Here is a 19,734-nt window from a genome sequence, read left to right as displayed (position 1 = left end):
TTCAACGGGGACTTCTGTTTTTGGTTTGGGCATGGTGAATGAGTCTGTGTGCTCATGCAGCTCAGTAATATCTGTTTCTGCTCAGCAGTGATGTGGCAACCCGAGTGCTGACAAATGCCTCTCTGTGATGTGAATCTCATGCAGGTGGAATACAGCAACTTCATATAATGAGTAAGGGGCGCAGCAAAGGGCTGGATTCTCACTGATGCACTGAAATAAGTATGATTATTCAAAGAGATGGGTTGCATGGAAAAAGTAGTTAATCAGGATGCAGTGGTTATTTTCATTAAGGAGTTAAAAAATAAAATCATATGCACTGATGAGTATGCTGAATGGAGTTAAAGCAGGCCAACAGATGACTATTGAATTTCAAAATATAACAAATAAATTAGTAATGAGCAACAGATTCCACTGAATGAGTGGAGAAGAAAGGCTTTTCTTCTCTGGTGAATCACTGGTTCTGACCCTGGAAGTGTGTTAGCAATTATGGCGCATTAGTCTGCTGTTGTGTTGTCCTGATAGACAGGAAACACAGACATGGATCTCTCTGCTGGAGGCCTAGAAGCTCTCACAGACTCCACTCCTCCTCCCTTCCTCTCTCTTCATAAACCTATACACACTCTGCAGCTGGATGGAAGCCAGAACAGCTGGAACACTTACAGCTATGAGCTGGAAATCAATCTCATCTAATGTGTGTGTGTGTGTGTGTGTGTGTGTGTGTGTGTGTGTGTGTGTGTGTGTGTGTGTGTGTGTGTGTGTGTGTGTGTGTGTGTGTGTGTGTGTGTGTGTGTGTGTGTGTGTGTGCGTGTGCGTGCGTGCGTGGGTGTGTGTGGGTGTGTGTGTGTGTGTGTGTGTGTGTGTGTGTGTAGGATGGTTGTCTTCTTCAGTTTGGACTAAACAGAGACCTGAATGACTGTTTGGATAACTTTAGGTCATAGAACAGTGCAGAAGCAGGATTCTGAGAAAAAAAATTAGGGATGCACAAATTTAAAGGTCTTTTACTTCTTCCCCTTCTCTTTAATCTTCTTTTTCTTCCGCCGGAGTTGGAGCACATACACAGTAAGCACATCAAAACGTGCACACAATTTGGGAATAGTGGTCTATGTCTTCTTATTTTTAATTAAAAATTTTTTTACTAATGATTTGGCAAATAGTTTCCTCAAAAATCTTTAAAAAATTTCTCATTCAAAGAGAATTGGATATTCGTGAAGAACACTCAAATATTCTCCCAATCTGACGCCAGGACGCTTCACCATTCTGAAGTCAGAAACTTCTACCACTATTCAGGTGCTTTTTCCCTCTACCAATTTGAAACTTTGAGCCTTTAAGTTTTCTAACCTTTTCCAGCCATTATTGATACCTTTTCACTATTTCTGCTACTGTATTGATAATTGTTTTCACTTTTACTGGTACTTTATTGATACTTTTTTTATTGTTACTGCTATTGTATTGTTACATTTTCACGATTACTGCTATTTTACTGATACTTTTTTGTTATTACTGCTACTGTATTGATAATTTTTTGACTTTTACTGGTACTTTATTGATACTTTTTAAACATTACAGTACTATAGTGATTTTTTGTGACTTTTCCCACTATTACTGGTGCTTTAATGATAATTTTTCACTATTACTGTTATTATTACACATGCATTCTTTTTCTATCTCATACCCGCTCAAACACAATGATAGAGCTTTTGCTATTTGAATTTACTTAGTGGTGACAATATGGAGGAGATACTTGTCAGTCGTGAGTCATTAGGCACACACAAAATCTTCATGTGAAATGTTCCAGTATTGTAAATTGGAATTCCCACGAGGATGGTTCAATGGTGGTTCCAGTATTTCAACTCTCTTCTAAATCTTTGCACATGTTTCCAGGAGCTTAGTGAGGTTAACCGAACCTACCATAGACACAGAAGGCAGGAAAACAACAAACCAAAAAGTCGATGCTAATGTCATAATTAAGTTTTCCTAGTCTGGCACGCTTCAAGTTGAAGACATGCATGTGAACTGTCTGGTCTCTGTGAGGGTTTTTTTTGTTGTTTTTTTTAACGTGGAAAAAGTCTGTAAGTTTCACACACACATGGTTTTGAAAATCCTTCCATAGATTCAAAACTTGGATTTGTAAAAATCCTTCTTTTTTTTTTTTTTTTTTTCAGAGCCTGGGAGAAGCTGACGGGCTCGTATGATGTCAGTAGAAATACAAAGTGAGTCCAACTTTCCTTCTGACACACACTCTTACTGTAATGGCACAGAGCAGAAACACTGGTGTATATAAATCGTGATGAAAAGGGGAGGTCAGCAGGAGAGGAAAAGTGAGCTGAAATGCTAGTTTAACACTGAGTAAACATTGTGCATACACATGTTTGTGTGCAAGTGTGTGCGTGAGAGAGAGAGAGAGAGAGAGAGAGAGAGAGAGAGAGCTGAAATCCTTTAACTCATTAGTTAGTTTCAGGTTACGGTAAGCGTTAGTAGTTTCAGTAAAGGTTAAGTTAGGTGTGCAGGAACTTGAAAATTCAACGTGAAGACCCTTGAAGTGATGGAAACAGCCCTGTGTGTGTGTGTGTGTGTGTGTGCGTGTTTCCACAGAAAGCATCCTTTCTGCATGGAGCATTCGCAGAAGAGGGACTCCTAACAGAACCTGATTGAGAGAAAACCTGGGGGCGGGGTGGCCGTGCACGGCCCGAACAACGTGTGTGTTGTTAGGAATTCTCGCTGGGGATTTTTTTTCCAGCCTGTGAGACAGAGCAGGGCCTACAGGGGACCGCCAGGAGAGCCACCTGAAGGAAAAAAATGTCTCACAGTCACACGCACACAAATACTTAGTAGTATCCGAAGGGGACGACACACAACTCATCTCCAGTTCTTCAGAAATGATGTGGCGCTCGGGCCTGTGATAGATCGGTGTGGAATGACGACTGCGTGCTGTGAATGGCCATGTGGTATCTAAGTTTATGTGTGGCTGTGGGGAGAGTGGAGAGGAAACTCTGCTTCTCCACTGCTGGCCTCACTGGAGCTATTTGTGCTCCAAAGGTCCTCTTGGAATGGACATGCACAATGTTATGCAATTTGTTTTCATGAAAGACCTTTGTATGTGTGACTGTGAATCCACACCCCGCAACTGTATTAAGTTATCACACACACACACACACACACACACACACACACACACACACACACACACACACACACACACACACACACACACACACACACACACACACACACACACACACACACACACACACACACACACACACACACACACACCCGGAGCCAACAAGTGCATCATTGAACTCCCCGGCTCTGCAACTCATTTTGATAGTTACACAACTCGCTCCCTCATGCTCCCCTGTCATGTATCCTCTGCAGTCACACATGAGTGTGGATTCCAGTTCAGAAACACATGCTTCTGATAATCCTGCTCAGAGAGAGAGAGAGAGAGAGAGAGAGAGAGTTTTGGTGAAGAGGCGGCTCTACTCACCGTAGTCGATCATATTGTCCGAGGCAGCATCCAGAGGATGGATTCACTCTGGACAAACACAGCATCAGGTCGAGAACCTGACGTATCACTCAGAGCGTGGCTTCCATGCTGTGATTCATCTTGGGTAATGTGCCTGTACCTCTTCTCCTCCTCCTCCTCCTCCTCCTCCTCCTCCTCCTCCTCCTCCTGCGTTCTCCGTCCTCCTCCCTCTTTTTCCTCCCCCCGCTTCGCCTGGAGAGCACAACAGAGTGTCTCAGTGAGGCATGGCTCCCCAAAATCACTGCCCCTTTCCTGTGAGCTGGCCCAAGGGTGGAAAACACACCAGAAACACACCAGCACTTAGCTGGGCCTGACCTCGCACCTACTTAGCGTCACACACTGGTTGCAGTCTTTAACAAGTCTTTTCGAGTGTGTGTGGGTACATACTATGTGCTGCATAGATGAATAGATTCTCTGTGGCCAACTGTAGTTTACATATACACACACAGGCCTTATTTTGAGCGTGTGTGCGTGTGTGCCTGCGTGCGTGTGTGCGTGTGTGCGTGTGTGCGTGTGTGTGTGTGTGTGTGTGTGTGTGTGTGAGAGAGAGAGAGAGAGAGCGCTCAGAGGTGCAGCAAACACACAAATGGTGGTTGATTTTGGTGGAAAGTGCGGACTGAGCGGAGTGAACGCAGTTTGTTTTAGACAGCCGCCGATGGGAGGTGAGGCCTTTTCATGGGGTTTGGCATGTGGTTTTGGATATGAAGGGACACTGAACGTGGGCTATTTTGAAACACGAAAAGGGTGGCGTCCGTCAAGTTATTCAGTGTCACAGCAAACACATTCAGCAAGCCTGTCCACTTTCTTATGAGCCTAAAAGTCTACAAACAAAGAAAAGTTTGACAGGAGGTGTGGTGGTTGACAGATGACCATGAGATCAGACTTCCAAGGTCGATTGCACCTTTTTTTTTTTTTTTTTTTTGTCACAGTCTCTCTAAGTCTTCATCTTTTTTGGTTTGGATGTTTGAGCAGCAGCCAAGCTGTTCTCCTAAATATTTGTGTATCCTTTTGATATGAGTCAGACACTGCGAGGAGTGTGCTATGAGTTTTAATGTGCTTCCCTCTAGTGGTTTAACCGGTGAAGTGCAGGGAGAAGGTCCATTGAAGTGTTGCTTGGGTACTTTTCAGCATCCGAGCCTTTCATTCTTGGAAATTATGAACAGGCGCCTCCATCGACTGGCATTGTGAGGCTTGATTGCATGCACCATGTCAAACAAACACCCACATCTCAAGGTTTCCCAGAAAATCACTGGCTTTAAGCATGACGTTACTCCCCCAGCATGGCATGTTCCCATAATGCATCCTGGTGCCATGTGTTTCCCAGGTGAGCGATGTACACCCACACCAAACATGTATGTCAGATGCATCCAAACTATGGCCTGTGGGCTAAATGGAATCAGATGTTCGTATCATATCATGAATACATTCCACACATGAAACACGCATTTGACTGTTTGGTACTTCTGAGGGTTTTAACACTCGGCAGAGCTTCAACAAGATAGTTGAGGTGTCATCAAGCTTCTCAACAAACTTAGGCTCATCAAACAACAAGGTTATTGCTGGTGAACAAAAGTGACACAAGTGAAGAATTGCAGGATAGCAAGTAAGAAAATATCCAGAGGATATCAGCCAAGTTCATTGAGTGACCTGCTGTTTGTCTGGTTTTCTGGACGAGGCGCTCAAAAACACTTAGACAACTCTGACGTCAAAGGAAATGTAACTGATCAGATCAGGGAAACTTCTTCCATTACTCTGTGTGTCCATTCTGTGTTGGACAGTATTCAGCATGAGCATGTCAATTTGAAGCCACAAATATTAATTTCTGGCCACAAAAAAGACCTGGGATATGATTGAGAGTATGATATGTGGATTTGATTACATTAAGGACAAAAGAGAATGAAAACATGAAAGTGTTTTGTGCATTGAATTGTTGATACTTGAAGAATGAAGCCATGAAGTGTCATTTGGACCTACATGTTGAAACAGAATCTCAGTGAATGTCACTTGTGTTTCATATTTGTGCTTTAAAATATTGAGTCTGTTAAAACAGGCTGAAGTTACTGAGGCTAATGGTTTTGGTCTTAATTAACATGAGTTAACTGGGCTAATATAGAGGATATTTCTATCTCTACATCCACTTTCTGGTGATTTTGTAATTGACCATCAACTCTCTTTGTTTTTAGCATTAACATACTGTAATAATTCATTTGAATTTCACATCATCAAAAATTGATCGTCGCTCCTGAGGTCCTGTAACCTTGATATCTTAGCTTAGAAGATAGAAGGAAGCATGAAGTTCTTAAATGATTTCACTTTACAGCACTGGGTGGCAGTGTGGTTTATTATGGGGTCATTTTCCTTTAAAGATTGAAAGCATCATTTGACATCATCTTGTGTGGTTAAAATGAACTTTATAGTATAAGCTTAAAGTGTCGTGGCTTGTAAAAGTTACACTATCTATTATGACGTGAAACAAAATGGGTCTGTTTCCTTCTCGGCTGGACGTCTCGGGGGAGAAATGAACTCAGCGTCAGTGAGCCGACAGTAGACGGGCTCGGTGTCTGCACTGTGCTGAAGGAAATGGACCACACCTCAGAGAGAAAGGAGGCTTAGAAAACATCCTCGATAAACAGGCGCAAGGCAGGAAGCCGTCTCTCTTTTTCTGTTTGACTCTGACCAGACACCGTTTCACTTCTTCGTCTGAGCTGACCCCGCACACACAGCAGAGCTGGCCTCATATTTACATGATCAGACTCTCCCGGGACTCCTGGAGTACACTCACTTCGTACATCTGCTCAAGAATGAAAGCTTGAGTGATGATCCCTTTACATCTCCCTTTCAAAGGAATGACAAACAACATTTTTTTTTTTTTACCTTTTTCCCCTCCTGTTTGGAACGATGGAATGATGCTCCGGGTCGCTGTCCTGGATTAACCCCGCCGCTGGCCTGGGACTGGGCAGGCCATGCGCCTCCTCTACAGTTCCATTCATATGGTTTAGACATTCACAGTGCACACGGATGACTGCCAACTGGTTCACAGTAATCAGTATGAGCCACTGGGGATAGGATCAATACCTGGTTCACATGTTGTTTTGCTCCCACACAAACATTGTCACCCTTGCTTCTGCTAGTGCTTTTATCGTAGTGCTTTTTCTTCTTTTTCTTTTTTTGTAAATACTCTTTGCTCAGTTGGTGAAGCAGTTCATCTTACTGTTCTAAGGCTGATAATTTATTCCCCATCTGCACTTGTTTACGTGATGACACCAAACCTCAGGATTAAGGATTGTGATGTGTGATAGCAACACGTTATCCCGACTGGGATAGTGACTCGAGGGGGGGGGGGGGGGGGGGGCAGCTAGAACGGCTCTATTTCACTCCAACCACTTACAAGAAAACAGGTAAATATCATGTACAGTCACATGTCATTTTTCGGGCAGGTGTGATATAGTGTGTGACTTGCCCATTTATATGAAAGAGCCTGAAAAATACAGCTGTGTATGGCTCACATCACCACCTGGTAAACAAGGATGCATTTCAACTCCAGAGCCAGCAAATCAACAAGTATTGTGACTTTGGCAGGTGCTCAAGTGATTCTCAGGCCCCGTTTACACAACAGCATTTTCAAATGAAAACCCAAAACTTTCACTGCATTTTGAGTCTCCATTTACATGACAACATTTACATTGGAGCCGCTGAAAATGTAACTTTTGGAAAACAGCTCCCAAGGTGGCACTTTTTGAAAATGCTTTGACTCCATCGTTGTGTAGACGGGTGAAATCTACAACCATGAATCCATCTATCCATCCATCCATCCATCCATCCATCTTTCGTATGCCTGTTCTTGGTTGGTGGGTGGAAACCACCGTTCCTAGACAAACCACACTGAAAGGCCCTCAAACCCAGACTTTCACCAGGCATATTCTCACTGCATATTCTCACATATACCATCTGTAGCACTACACCCACCTCACATTTTAATTGCCATTGAAATTAGACAGCTTGGCCATTTCTAGACACTGTTGTCTCAAGAGTGTAGCCACCGGATAATTTTGATCTTAAAACATAATGTCCTTACACTTGATTCTTCTTCGAGTTCACATCCTATACCACTCTATCCACTAATTCCACATCTTGGAGTCGATGCCAGCTGATTGTTAGCGACAGGTTGCCGATCCATCACAGAGCAAACACACACAGACCATCACACTCACATTCATATTCACACCTACGGGCAAGTTGGGGTCACCAATTAGTCTGAAATGTGTGTTTCTGCACTGTGGGAGGTAACTGGAGTACCTGAAGAAAAACCATCTACACACATGGAGAACATTTATACTTGGCACAGAAAAGCCTTTAAGCCCAATCGTTCCTCAGCCAGGGACTTTCACATATGAGGTGAGAGAAGAAACCATTATACCATCTTTTTGTAAAACTCTATTTTAATACCAGCCCTTCAACAGTTGCTGAATTTGAGGTGCTAAAGAAAGAAACTTGGGCCCCATTTACACAACAATGATTTACTTTTCTTTCCGAAAAGGTGGAGTATTTACGCGCCAGTGTTTTGCAGATGTCAAGAATACAGGCCTGATAATCTGCCTAAATATCCACCAGAGTCTTAAAAGGTTGTGATATCCGGAATGTCCAGTTACTGATACCTAGATCGAGTTTGGATTTCTCAGCTTTTAATATGAATAAGTTGGATTCAACACTAAGGCTAAGAACTTCTTGGTTCCATGCATATGACTACATCATCAGCAAACAAATGAACACTTGATCCAAGACTGTATATTTTTAATGAAACAGAGTGGGCCTGGTACTGATCCTTGGAGAACATTCGTGCTAAGAATGCTAAAAGTAAGACCTTCAGCCGCCACATGTTGATTTAGTCTGAGAAAACAATCGGATCTCTTTTCTATTACTTGGTTAGTTATTACTAAGCGCTGTTGCAGATTTTCCTCAATTAGTAAATGTGTGAATTTCTATGAAAAGCCTCGATGTGACGTCTGTAACAATAAAATCTGTTACATAGTTCTTGTGTTCAGGACGCCAGGAGGAAGTCCTGTGGACACACTTTGATATATGCAGTGGAAAAAAAAAAAAGTTTAGGTATGTGTGTCCTTTTCCCACTTTTCCTGCATGAACTGCTCATAAAATTTTATCTGATCTGCATCTAAATCATCAGTTATTGCAGCCAGAGGAAGTTTGAGCAGTCATTAAATCAAGGGTTCACTTCCTTTTACCAGCAGCACTGTGACTCTTTATAGGCTGTGTTCAGTAAAAACGTTAAACACTATCAGGTTTTGTGTGGTATTAAATCAAGTTTGTCTTTACTTGAGATTCAAACACAGATTATAACCCATTTCAAGGCCAGTACGCAAATAAAATACTTTTTCCTGCCGCTGTATTTGTGTATATTCTATAGAGACAGGGATTGGCTGGAGGTTGTGTAAATGACCCCCTTAGTCGGGCACCAAATTCACTATCAGTCCCTACCTGCGTCAGTCTGTTGCAAAACAGGACGATGAGTGAGTGTGTGTGGAAACTACAGTACACTGATAACACAAAGAGAAAGAACTGAGCTCCGGGGCAGAGCAGAGGGGATGCATGACGTCACACACTCTGAATGTCACTGCTGGTTCACATTAGCTTGTGTACACACACACACACACACACACACACACACACACACACACACACACACACACACACACACACACACACACACACACACACACACACACACACACACACACACACACACACACACACCTCTCACTAATGTTCACCAGTAGTGTAAATGTGTTGAATTAACATCGATGACACTGTCCTTGCTGGATTTGGATGTTGTGTTCAAAGTTTTCAGCAGCTATTATCTTTAATGAACCTGGTCCTAAAGCGCTTTGCCATTTATGCCTCCTTAACGAGAATTAAACTATCGTATGTACTGAAGAGAAACTATAATGATACTAATAGGAATGTTCCTGATCATATTTAGAATCGGGTGATAGAAAAAAAATGCAAACATCCCAATTAAATTGTAATATTTCCAATTGGAAATTTTGAATCCAATAAGAATGAATGTAGATTATGGTTGTGATGCACCTGCTTTACTTCCAGTTTGAAGGTCGTTGCTTAATTTCTATTGTGCATACCTCGTGTGTGTGGGTGTACCTTTACATGTTTTCACTATGTTGGACACTTACCAAACAAAAATATTAAGGTGAAGAAAAGCAAATGAATGCAGAATATAGAGTTTTTGCATGGACATTTAACAACTTATTACTAGAGTCTAATTAAAGTGGTATGCTTTAAATCATGTTGCAGTTTGCTGAGAGCCACTGAAAACGTAAATTTGAGAAAATGCTCCAAATCCGTGGAAACATATGAAAGCATAGGTTTTATAGTGCAATGGATCCAGAGTATCATGACTCCCAGTCCATATTCTCCTGGGAGAGTCTCCTGGAACAGCAATCCAACTTGTTTGTCGGTTCATTCAAACGTCCGTGTGCTCGCCATGGTTGCGTCTACGTCGTTTTCAGCATTTCTGCTGTTTTAATGATGCTTGTTTACATTAAAACAGCAGAAATGCTGTTTCACATTAAAACAGCATTTCTGCTGTTTTAATGTAAACAAGCATCATTTTCAAAACGCTGTAATGTAAACCCGAAACTTTACCTGAAATGAAAATAGAAAAGCGATGCGTTTCCACATGAAATGTCATGTAAACAGGGCCTTAATTTGAGGAGGACAGACTCCCATGTACAAGAAATACCATTTAAATTCCCTTTTCCAAACAGAGTATGCAGAAAAATACAAGAACTTGACTGATACCTCGTAGAAACATTCATATACATTAACCATGTTACATTAACCATTAGACAAAGTTGGCTTTTTTTTTTTTTTAAATGAATGGCTCAAACCTTTATAGAAATCCTGGTTTTCATGTAGCCGAGAAAGTCTAATTCTCCATCTGTTCTGTCCTTTTTCTCTTAGTTAAGACGCTCTTTACCAGTTCTGCTGGTTTATTCTCAAACAAAGAGATAGATAGATAGATAGATAGATAGATAGATAGATGGATAGATAGATAGATAGATAGATAGATAGATAGATAGATAGATAGATAGATAGATAGATAGATAGATAGACAGACAACTGGGGGGTGGTGGGGGGGGGGGGGGGGGGGGGGGGGGCAGCACAGATTATGAAGTTCAACCATTAAGCTTCTGCTGAATTCTGATCACCTCATGTTCTCTCCCACAGTGCACCTGGAATCAATCAGCAAAGAATTTCTCTCCATCCCTGGTGGCACTCAGCATGCATCCCATTCAAAGGAGGACATCCGATCATGTGAGTGAGGATGAAGAACTTTATACCTTCTCACAGGGGGCGATGAAAGATTGGAACGGTGGAAGGGAAAGTGACCCTATGCTGGGAGAGGACAATATAACGTGTTCTCGTCTCATGTCATCAGCTAATTTGATCCCAGTCTTTATTCTCATCACTTCCTAATTTTCTCGCAGAAAGGGAGCTGAATAACACTTTGTAAAGGTTTGTAAATATATAACACTGATATAATGGATGATTCCGCCAAAGTAAAGAGCACAGCAAACAACATAACAGAAACAGTTAGAAATCAGGTGAAGAACAAACGTGGAAATATTTTAGGATGATAAGACAAGATCATCACCAAGTAATCTGGTGGTTTCGACTCAGTATCTGCCTTCAATGACCTTTGAAAACGTGATGATGGGGGAGAGAAATGGGCATTTGCAACTGAGTAACATTTCCCAAAGTTCAACTCAATTAAGTTTTAGAGCACAGAGAGCAACAAGCAGACAGACATCAATCCAGTCACTTCAGACCGATGGAGGCAGGAGGCTCCTGAAGTCCTGATCAGCTTGTGATTGGCTGGTCTGTGTCTGTGTTTTGCGATATTAACGTCTCGCCTCTACAAAAAGTGAGAACTGTGAAACACTGGGAGTAGTGTAAGTTCTCAAGACCTTCCGTTGCTTCATCGATGCCTATCCTTTTTGTGATCAACACGCTGAATTTAGCTCATTCATGTCTGATTGGTTTGTGGCGTCACATAGAACATCTGCGATATTGTAATGAGTGTCAAGAACAGCAACATTCAGCTTCACATTGACGGTCAGCTCCCAGGTTTGTATCATGTCAAAGTGGTTGAGTTTTATATCCCATGTTCAATTCCTAGAGTTTAGGAAAGAATATACCTCCATCCATCCAGATCAACTTATTCTAACTTAGAATCAGTACGAGGGCTGGAGTTGATCTTAGCTGACAAATGGCAGAAAGATGGTAAACACCCTACACCAGGCGTCTGCATCCTTTATGACCAAAATAGCAGTTTATTCCACTATCAACCAAATACAATTCATCTGGAGCTGCAAAACACTGTAAACCTTTCAAATCAGGTCATAAAGTTGTAGATAGTTGTAGATACAAGTTTCATAACTATAATATGGAACTCATGCTTTATTGCTTTTGTTTTTGTTTTTACAGTTTTGAACATTTTTGCTATGTTATTTTAGTGGATACAATCTTTGAGTCATCTTACAAGCGTTTTCCATGTGTTTGTTTTGGCCTTTGACCTTTGCTGTTTAAGCTCATTTTCTGTGGCTCTTTTAGCAGCTTTGATGAATTTTATTGACTTTATTTCAGCTGTATAAGCCATTTTGACTCTTTTAAACGGCCTGGCCACTTTTGTGTTATTTATTTATTTATTCAGGTCCGACTTACTGCCGGCAATGCGAACCAAACTCCTGCTCCGGGCGTACAGGGACCGGACAGCCCTTAGCAAAGGGTCCCGGACTCCATACTCCCGGAGCACCCCCCACAGGACGTCCCGAGGGACACAGTCGAACGCCTTCTCCAGGTCCACAAAACACATGTGGACTGATTGGGCGAACTCCATTGAACCCTCGAGTAGCCGGTGGAGGGTATAGAGCTGGTCCAGTGTTCCACGACCTGGACGAAAACCGCATTGTTCCTCTTGGATCCGAGGTTCGACTAACGGCCGGATCCTCCTCTCCAGTACCCTGGAATAAACTTTCCCAGGGAGGCTGAGGAGTGTGATCCCCCTGTAGTTGGAACACACCCTCCGATCCCCCTTCTTAAAAAGAGGGACCACCACCCCGGTCTGCCACTCCAGAGGCACTGTCCCCGACCGCCACGCAATGTTGCAGAGACGTGTCAGCCACGACAGTCCCTGCACATCCAGAGACTTAAGGAACTCAGGGCGAATCTCATCCACTCCCGGTGCCTTGCCACCGAGGTGCTTAGCAACTACCTCGGTGACTTCAGCCTGGATAATGGACGAGTCTACCTCTGAGAACCCAGCCTCTGCTTCCTCAGCGGAAGACGTGATGGTGGGATTGAGGAGGTCCTCGAAGTATTCCTTCCACCGCCCGACGACATCTCCAGTTGAGGTCAACAGCTCCCCACCTCCACTGTAAACGGTGTTGGTGAAAAACTGCTTCCCCCTCCTGAGGCACCGGACGGTTTGCCAGAATTTCCTCGGGGCCGACCGATAGTCCTCCTCCATGGCCTCCCCGAACTCCTCCCAGGCCCGAGTTTTTGCCTCCACCACGGCCCGGGCTGCGGCCCGCCTGGCCTGTACCCGTCAGCTGCCTCAGGAGTCCTATGAGCTAACAGCGCCCGATAGGACTCCTTCTTCAGCTTGACGACATCCCTTACTTCCGGTGTCCACCACCGGGTTCGGGGGTTGCCGCCACGACAGGCACCAGAGACCCTGTGACCACAGCTCCGAGTAGCAGCTTCAACAATGGAGGTGGAGAACATAGTCCACTCGGGCTCAATGTCTCCAACCTCCCCCGGAATCCGTAAGAAGCTCTCCCGGAGGCCGGAGTTGAAGACTGCGCGGACAGAGGGCTCGGCCAGGCGTTCCCAACAGACCCTCGTGACACGTTTGGGCCTGCCGAGTCTGTCCGGCTTTCTCCCCGTCCAGCGCATCCAACTCACCACCAGGTGGTGATCAGTTGACAGCTCTGCCCCTCTCTTCACCCGAGTGTCCAAGACACGTGGCCGGAGATCAGATGACACGACCACAAAGTCTATCATCGACCTCCAGCCTAAGGTGTCCTGGTGCCAAGTGCACTTATGGACACCCCTGCGCTCGAACATGGTGTTCGTTATGGCCAAACTGTGACTAGCACAGAAGTCCAATAACAGAACACCGCTCGGGTTCAGATGAGGGAGGCCGTTCCTCCCAATCACCCCTTTCCAGGTCACACTGTCGTTGCCCACGTGGGCATTGAAGTCCCCCAATAGAACAATGGAGTCCCCAGTTGGAGCACTATCCAGCACCCCTCCCAGGGACTCCAAGAAGGTCGGGTACTCTGTACTGCTGTTTGGTCCGTAGGCCGAGACAACAGTCAGAGACCTGTCCCCTACCCGAAGGCGTAGGGACGCGACCCTCTCGCTCACTGGGGTGAACTCCAACACATGGCGGCTGAGCTGTGGGGCAATAAGCAAGCCCACGCCAGCCCGCCGCCTCTCACCGCGGGCAACTCCAGAGAAGTGGAGTGTCCAGCCCCTGTCAAGGAGCTGGGTTCCAGAGTCCAAGCTGTGGGTGGAGGTGAGCCCGACTATATCTAGCCGGTATCTCTCTACCTCCCGCACAAGCTCAGGCTCCTTCCCCCCCAGCGAGGTGACGTTCCATGTCCCAAAAGCTAGGTTCCGTGTCCGGGGATCAGGTCGTCGAGGCCCCTGCCGTCGACTGCCACCCAATCCACATTGCACCCAACCCCTACGGTTGCCTCTGTGGGTGGTGCGCTCACAGGAGGAAGAGGAGGGACCCGCGTCATCCCTTCGGGCTGGGCCCGGCCACCAGGCGCTCGCATGCGAGCACCGACCCCAGGCCTGGCTCCAGGGTGAGGCCCCGGCTGCGCCTCGCCGGGCGACGTCACTTTCCTCTTTTGTTGTAATTTCATAGGGGGCTTGTTGAACTATTTATTCATTTATTCATTTATTCATTTATTCATTTATTCATTTATTCATTTATTCATTCATTCATCATTCATTCATTCATTCATTCATTCATTCATTCATTCATCCATCCATCCATCCATCCATCCATCCATCTATCTATCTATCTATCTATCTATCTATCTATCTATCTATCTATCTATCTATCTATCTATCTATCTATCTATCTATCTATCTATCTATCTATCTATCTATCTATTTATTTATTTAGAGTATTTTTGGCTCTTTTATCAGTTTTGAGCAATGTTTAGCATTTCTAATTTAACTGTTTAAAAAAATCCAAAACAACTTTGACATTTTCACTGTTTTGTTATGAAGTTTATTTGAACTTTGCTTCAGGGAGACACTATGAAGGGACGAAAGAGCCAGATGTGGCTCCTGAGCCACAGCTGGCAGACCCCTGTCTTACACAAACTGCCTGTCCGTTGAAGGGCTAAAACATGAGGCGAACACAAAAGTTGCTACTTAAGTATGTGCAGCCTGTGATATTGAATAGCAAAGTTTCACTCTCGAAGCCTGAGATTTAGCAGCTCTGTGCTCGGATTTCCAAATAGTTATTGGATGAGATGAGACTGTTCTGCTGGTGAAAAGCTTCAATCTATAAAAGGGAGGTAAATTCTACCCCACCCAGCAATAAAAAAGAGGGTAGATCCCCCAGTGCCAATGACTCCTTGGTTCTAAACTGTAAACATGACAGTATTTAATACCCAGTGATGTCCTTATTCAGTCCAGCCTAAGAGGCAATTTGGTGGAGTTGCCGAGAATCACTATAAAAATATGTTTGTTGAGGTGAATGGAGACATGATTAGAGACACCCTACTGCTGATAGATGTCAGATCATGTGATGAGGTGTTCTCATAATGGACCTCAAGGACGCAGATGTGCCACATTTCCCTATTTCCAAGGAAATGCCCTCAAAACATGTTGATTTAATCAGCGTCACATTGGGGCCTGTCGCTGAGCAAGCATGCACAAAGCTTAGTATCTCATCTGAATGGAATGAAGGCCTCATTAAGGTTATTATTTCCACCTTTTCCTTTTCAAAATGTCCGTAACAATCACCATTGTCTCATTGTGTAGCATTTTGATTAGTTCTTTCTTTTTCATGAAAATTCTCTGAGAGATTTTATTCTGTGATTAAACTCATAAACTCATTGTCTTGGTGCGTCATCCAACTTCTTCTGAACATGAGCTGGTGGTCAATCCCCCTGATACATTCTCATAAGAGACATTGACCAATGTGGGATTTCTTTTATTCCCCATGATAGCAAGGCTGCGAGGCAGTCGAGCAGCCTCAAATCATGACGCTACCTCCACCATGCTTTACTGTGAGGATGATGAAGATATGTGTCACTTAATTGAGACATTTTTTTTTATCTTAGCCCCCATTTGGGTGAAGTGAAAACATATAGTTTTTGCATTTCCCGTTCGCGGAAACATTTTGAAAAGGATGTCTGTTTACACGGAAATGGCAGAAACACTGAAAATGATGTAGTTCTCATCTAGCTCCACTACTCGGTTCTGTTGGTTGTTTTTTTTTTTTAATGACGTGTGCATATACAGAACAATACGCTATAAACATCAACAATAGCGAGAACAGGGGCATTTATTAAGACAGGCGACAGAATTGAATTGTTATCACGGCGACTCTCAACTATAAAACTACCAAGTCCAAGGAGATGTGGACTGGGAGTCATGCCACTCTGGAGGCTGCCATTGTTGTTCTTCTCCCGCTGTTCTTCTCATGTATGTGCAGAAGAACTTTTTGCTTCGGCCATGGTGCTCGTCGCAGTGGTTCAGAAAAGCTGCGGTTTCCCATTTACGTTTTAGAAAAGTTCCATTGTCAGAGGCATTTTCAAACAGTTGTGTTTTCAGTGGCTCCGACCACTGTTGTCACATAAGTGTACCCCCAAAATGCAATGAAATTTGTTTTGTTCTTTCACTTGAACATATTGTGTAAGCGGGGCCTTGGTTAGTGTCATTAGCTGTATTCAACTCACATGCCTGTCCACTTGTAGGGGGAGTAGCCACGTGATCAAATGATCTTGATTTGTGGACAGTTTGTTCAACTTTGTACTGATCCAACAAAACAGGCATCTCTCAAAGTGTTGGGGTACTTTTAGTAGCCACTGCATTTTCAGAGTGAGCAGGAAACACAGGAGCTGCAGCTATCTGGTTTCCACACTAATAGCTGTAATATCACCTACCCTCCACCTGGCTTGAAGACAAGAGGAAGTTGGGATAGAAAAATAACCCTGCAATTCTCCTTCTGGTAGAAACAGGATATGTGAACGTTGCTCGCATCACATTTAATTCTCACATACACATGCAGTACTTGGAGGGACGGAGGGGATCTCCAGTAAAGTCAAACCGTGAAGGTGAGCCGACTTGCAGTTCAGTCTAATGTTTGTGTTTGTGCGAGGACAAAAGCAAGCAGGGTGGGGTCGAGACAGGATATGAAGTGTGTATTGTGAATGAGGGAGTGGGTTCCAGTTAACAATGTGTACACTGTCCGCTCATCAGGAGGAAGCCCCAGCGACTCCAAATCCAAAAAAAGACCCTGAAACCAGCGTGGCTCAAAGGTCAGTGTGTGGGTGTGAAGGAGTCCAGCCGACCGTCTCTCCCCTGCAGGCAGGTCCAAAAGAAAAACAGGGATTCTAGAAGGCTGGAGGTTAAAGGTCAGTTTCGGAGTGTGGTGAAAAATGGGCTTGACAGACGGCCAAGTTTCCACCCTCTGCAGCTGGATGTGAATGGAGAGTGTTTTCAGTCAAATAAAGCAGCCTTCATGGTCAGTTCAATCACCTGCAATAACAGTTGGATCATTTCCCTCCTCTGATCATAAACAGCTTCACTGAGATGCAGAAGCCACAGTCCTTCATATAAATACCAACGCCTATGAACCTTCATGGCTTCCATGAACGTGAAATATATTTTTAATCCAATGCAAATAAACCTACTTTATAATCAGATGCAATAATAAGCACAAAGTTATTGCAATAAAAACTAATTAAACTAACTAAATAAAATTTAAATTTACTTTTGGAATAATTTACAACTTGCTTTGCTTATTTATTGTATTCAACACCTTGGAGTATCTTAAAAAGTACAAGTGTTTATTATTATTATTATTATTATTATTATTATTATTATTATTATTATTATCTGTGTTTCAATTTGTATGACCCGAATTAACTATTAATTTGTATGGCTGTCCAAAAAAGACAACATTTTCTTGTTTATTTTTCACAATGTTGAAAACCAAATCAAAAATACCTCAATTCCAAAACGTTTGAACAGCTTGCAGCATGTGCATAAAAACAAATGCAACGATTTGCAAGAACAGAACATAAAACTCATAACAGATGTTGAACATTAAGTATTCTTCATGAAAGATATTTGTAATGTTGAAGTTCATAGGTGCAACACATTGTCCAGAACCTCTTGGTAAGGTATCAAACCCAAAGGCTACAAGGAAATCTCTTTTCCAACACTTTGTCCTGTTTTCAACAGGTTTCACGGCCATGAAAGTGTTCAGCTGCTCCCTGGGTGGAGCTGAGGAGAAACTTCAGTGAGTGAAATGTGTGAAGGTTAAAAACAGCATACAGGAAGGACATGGGAAGAGTTGAGATGGAACAATGTGAAGAGCTACTTTCAATCTGAATCATACACCATGCATCAAAATAAGCAGGACGCTATGGGACACGGTCAAGGAGGACGAGACTACTGAAAGAAAGACTAAGTAGGACAGAAAATGTTAGTCTGTATGGCCCAGTCGAGAGGATTCAGCGCATTGCTTCTTCATAAGCCCAGAAGGGAAAGTTCAGTTTCCCTTCCGTGAAACACGGAGGAGGCACCATCATCCTTTGAGGCTGCTTTGCTGCATCTGGTGCTGGATCACGGATGAGTTCCTAAGATTAACAATACAATTTACAGACAAATGTTTTAACATTTTGGGGTCATATAGGAGGATATGAAGTAACAGGTAGCAACACATGACCTGTTTAAAATGTTCAATAATGAGTTCTGACCTAAATATTACTGCAAAACATTGGAGAAAGCTGAAATCTGCAAGTGGAAGAAAAACTCCTGTAGACTGAACCCTTACATACTGTTTTTGCATTTTACAGCAGAAAAATACCTATAATATAAATAAATTAAAAGAAATAATGTTATTATTTTACCTTGAAATTTGATTCCAATTCCTAAAATTAAAATTTGCTACATTCGCACAACCAGAACAACTATTATTGTTCAAAGATGCTTTTCTGGGTTTGGTTTTAACTCTTAAATCTACCGGTGTGGGATAAATGGTGGTTTAGGGGTTATGTGAAACAGTGCATTATTGTGTGTTATCAGATTTTTTTCTTCTTTGGAAACAAATGTGTAAGAGCTAAAGAAAAAGTCTCTCTGCTCTGTAAACGTTTATCAAGGATTATTCATTCCGTTATTAATGTCCAGCTGGCTATTTGGACACTGTAAAGTGGGGTGTTAAACACATTTTAGTTCAGGGGACATGTGCAGTACAATTTCATCTTGAGTGGGCCAGACTGGTAAAGTAGTGCTATAAAAACCCTTAAATTCAGATGTTTTCCTTTGTTCGCTGAGTATACGTGATGAAAATATCTCTATTTTCACAAAAAATAAACTATCGACTGAAAATGACTGCAATCTCAACATAAAGCCAATTTTAAATTACAGTGTATTTCAAAATACAGTGAACTGTCCAGAAAAAACCTCTCGGGCCCAGATTGGTGGCTCTTTCGAGCCGATTTTGATTCACGGGCCTAATGTTTGACATCCCTGCTGTAAATAGATTTGTTACTACGATAAAATAACTCTTTGTCAAAAGTGACCAAGCCAAACTGTGAAGGCCTTAAATAAGGGTTCACACAGTGAAAGAGTATCATACATTAGTAGTAAAAGGTTTACAAGTGCATCCAGTTGAAGGCTTGCCACTTCTGCTACCCAGGTTTAGAACTGACACATGAATTTCGAAGAAAAAAAACCATCTACATTCTAAAATGGGATATGAGGTGAGCATTAAAAGTGTTTCTGCTCCAAAGCTTTCAGTGTGAAACTTGATCTGTACGTTGTGTTAATGAGTTTTTGGTGTGTATTACATCAACATTCATATCTGGGAGAATGTGCATAGATGCTACTGTAATACCGATCATTTTGCTCCG

At 43.0% G+C, this 19,734-nt stretch overlaps 1 protein-coding gene across 2 annotated transcripts in view; it reads right to left on the bottom strand.

The window, feature by feature from the left end:
• il16 (interleukin 16) overlaps positions 1-3,618 on the bottom strand; it is a 42,867-nt gene extending 39,249 nt beyond the window's left edge. The window contains exon 1 of one of the 2 annotated variants that reach the window (XM_080458338.1): positions 3,488-3,618. In XM_080458338.1, coding sequence (XP_080314464.1) covers positions 3,488-3,500 — 13 coding nt within the window. In that variant the 5' untranslated portion in view covers positions 3,501-3,618. The remainder of the gene's footprint in view (positions 1-3,487) is intronic. The other variant, XM_080458339.1, reaches the window with a different exon arrangement.
• Positions 3,619-19,734: the final 16,116 nt, after the last annotated feature.

The sequence above is a fragment of the Lipophrys pholis genome (genome assembly GCF_963383615.2).
Source record: "Lipophrys pholis genome assembly, chromosome: 2".
NCBI classification, from domain to species: Eukaryota; Metazoa; Chordata; class Actinopteri; order Blenniiformes; family Blenniidae; genus Lipophrys; species Lipophrys pholis.
Note: the sequence above shows the minus strand (reverse complement) of the source record. Positions and strands in the feature narration are given on the sequence as shown.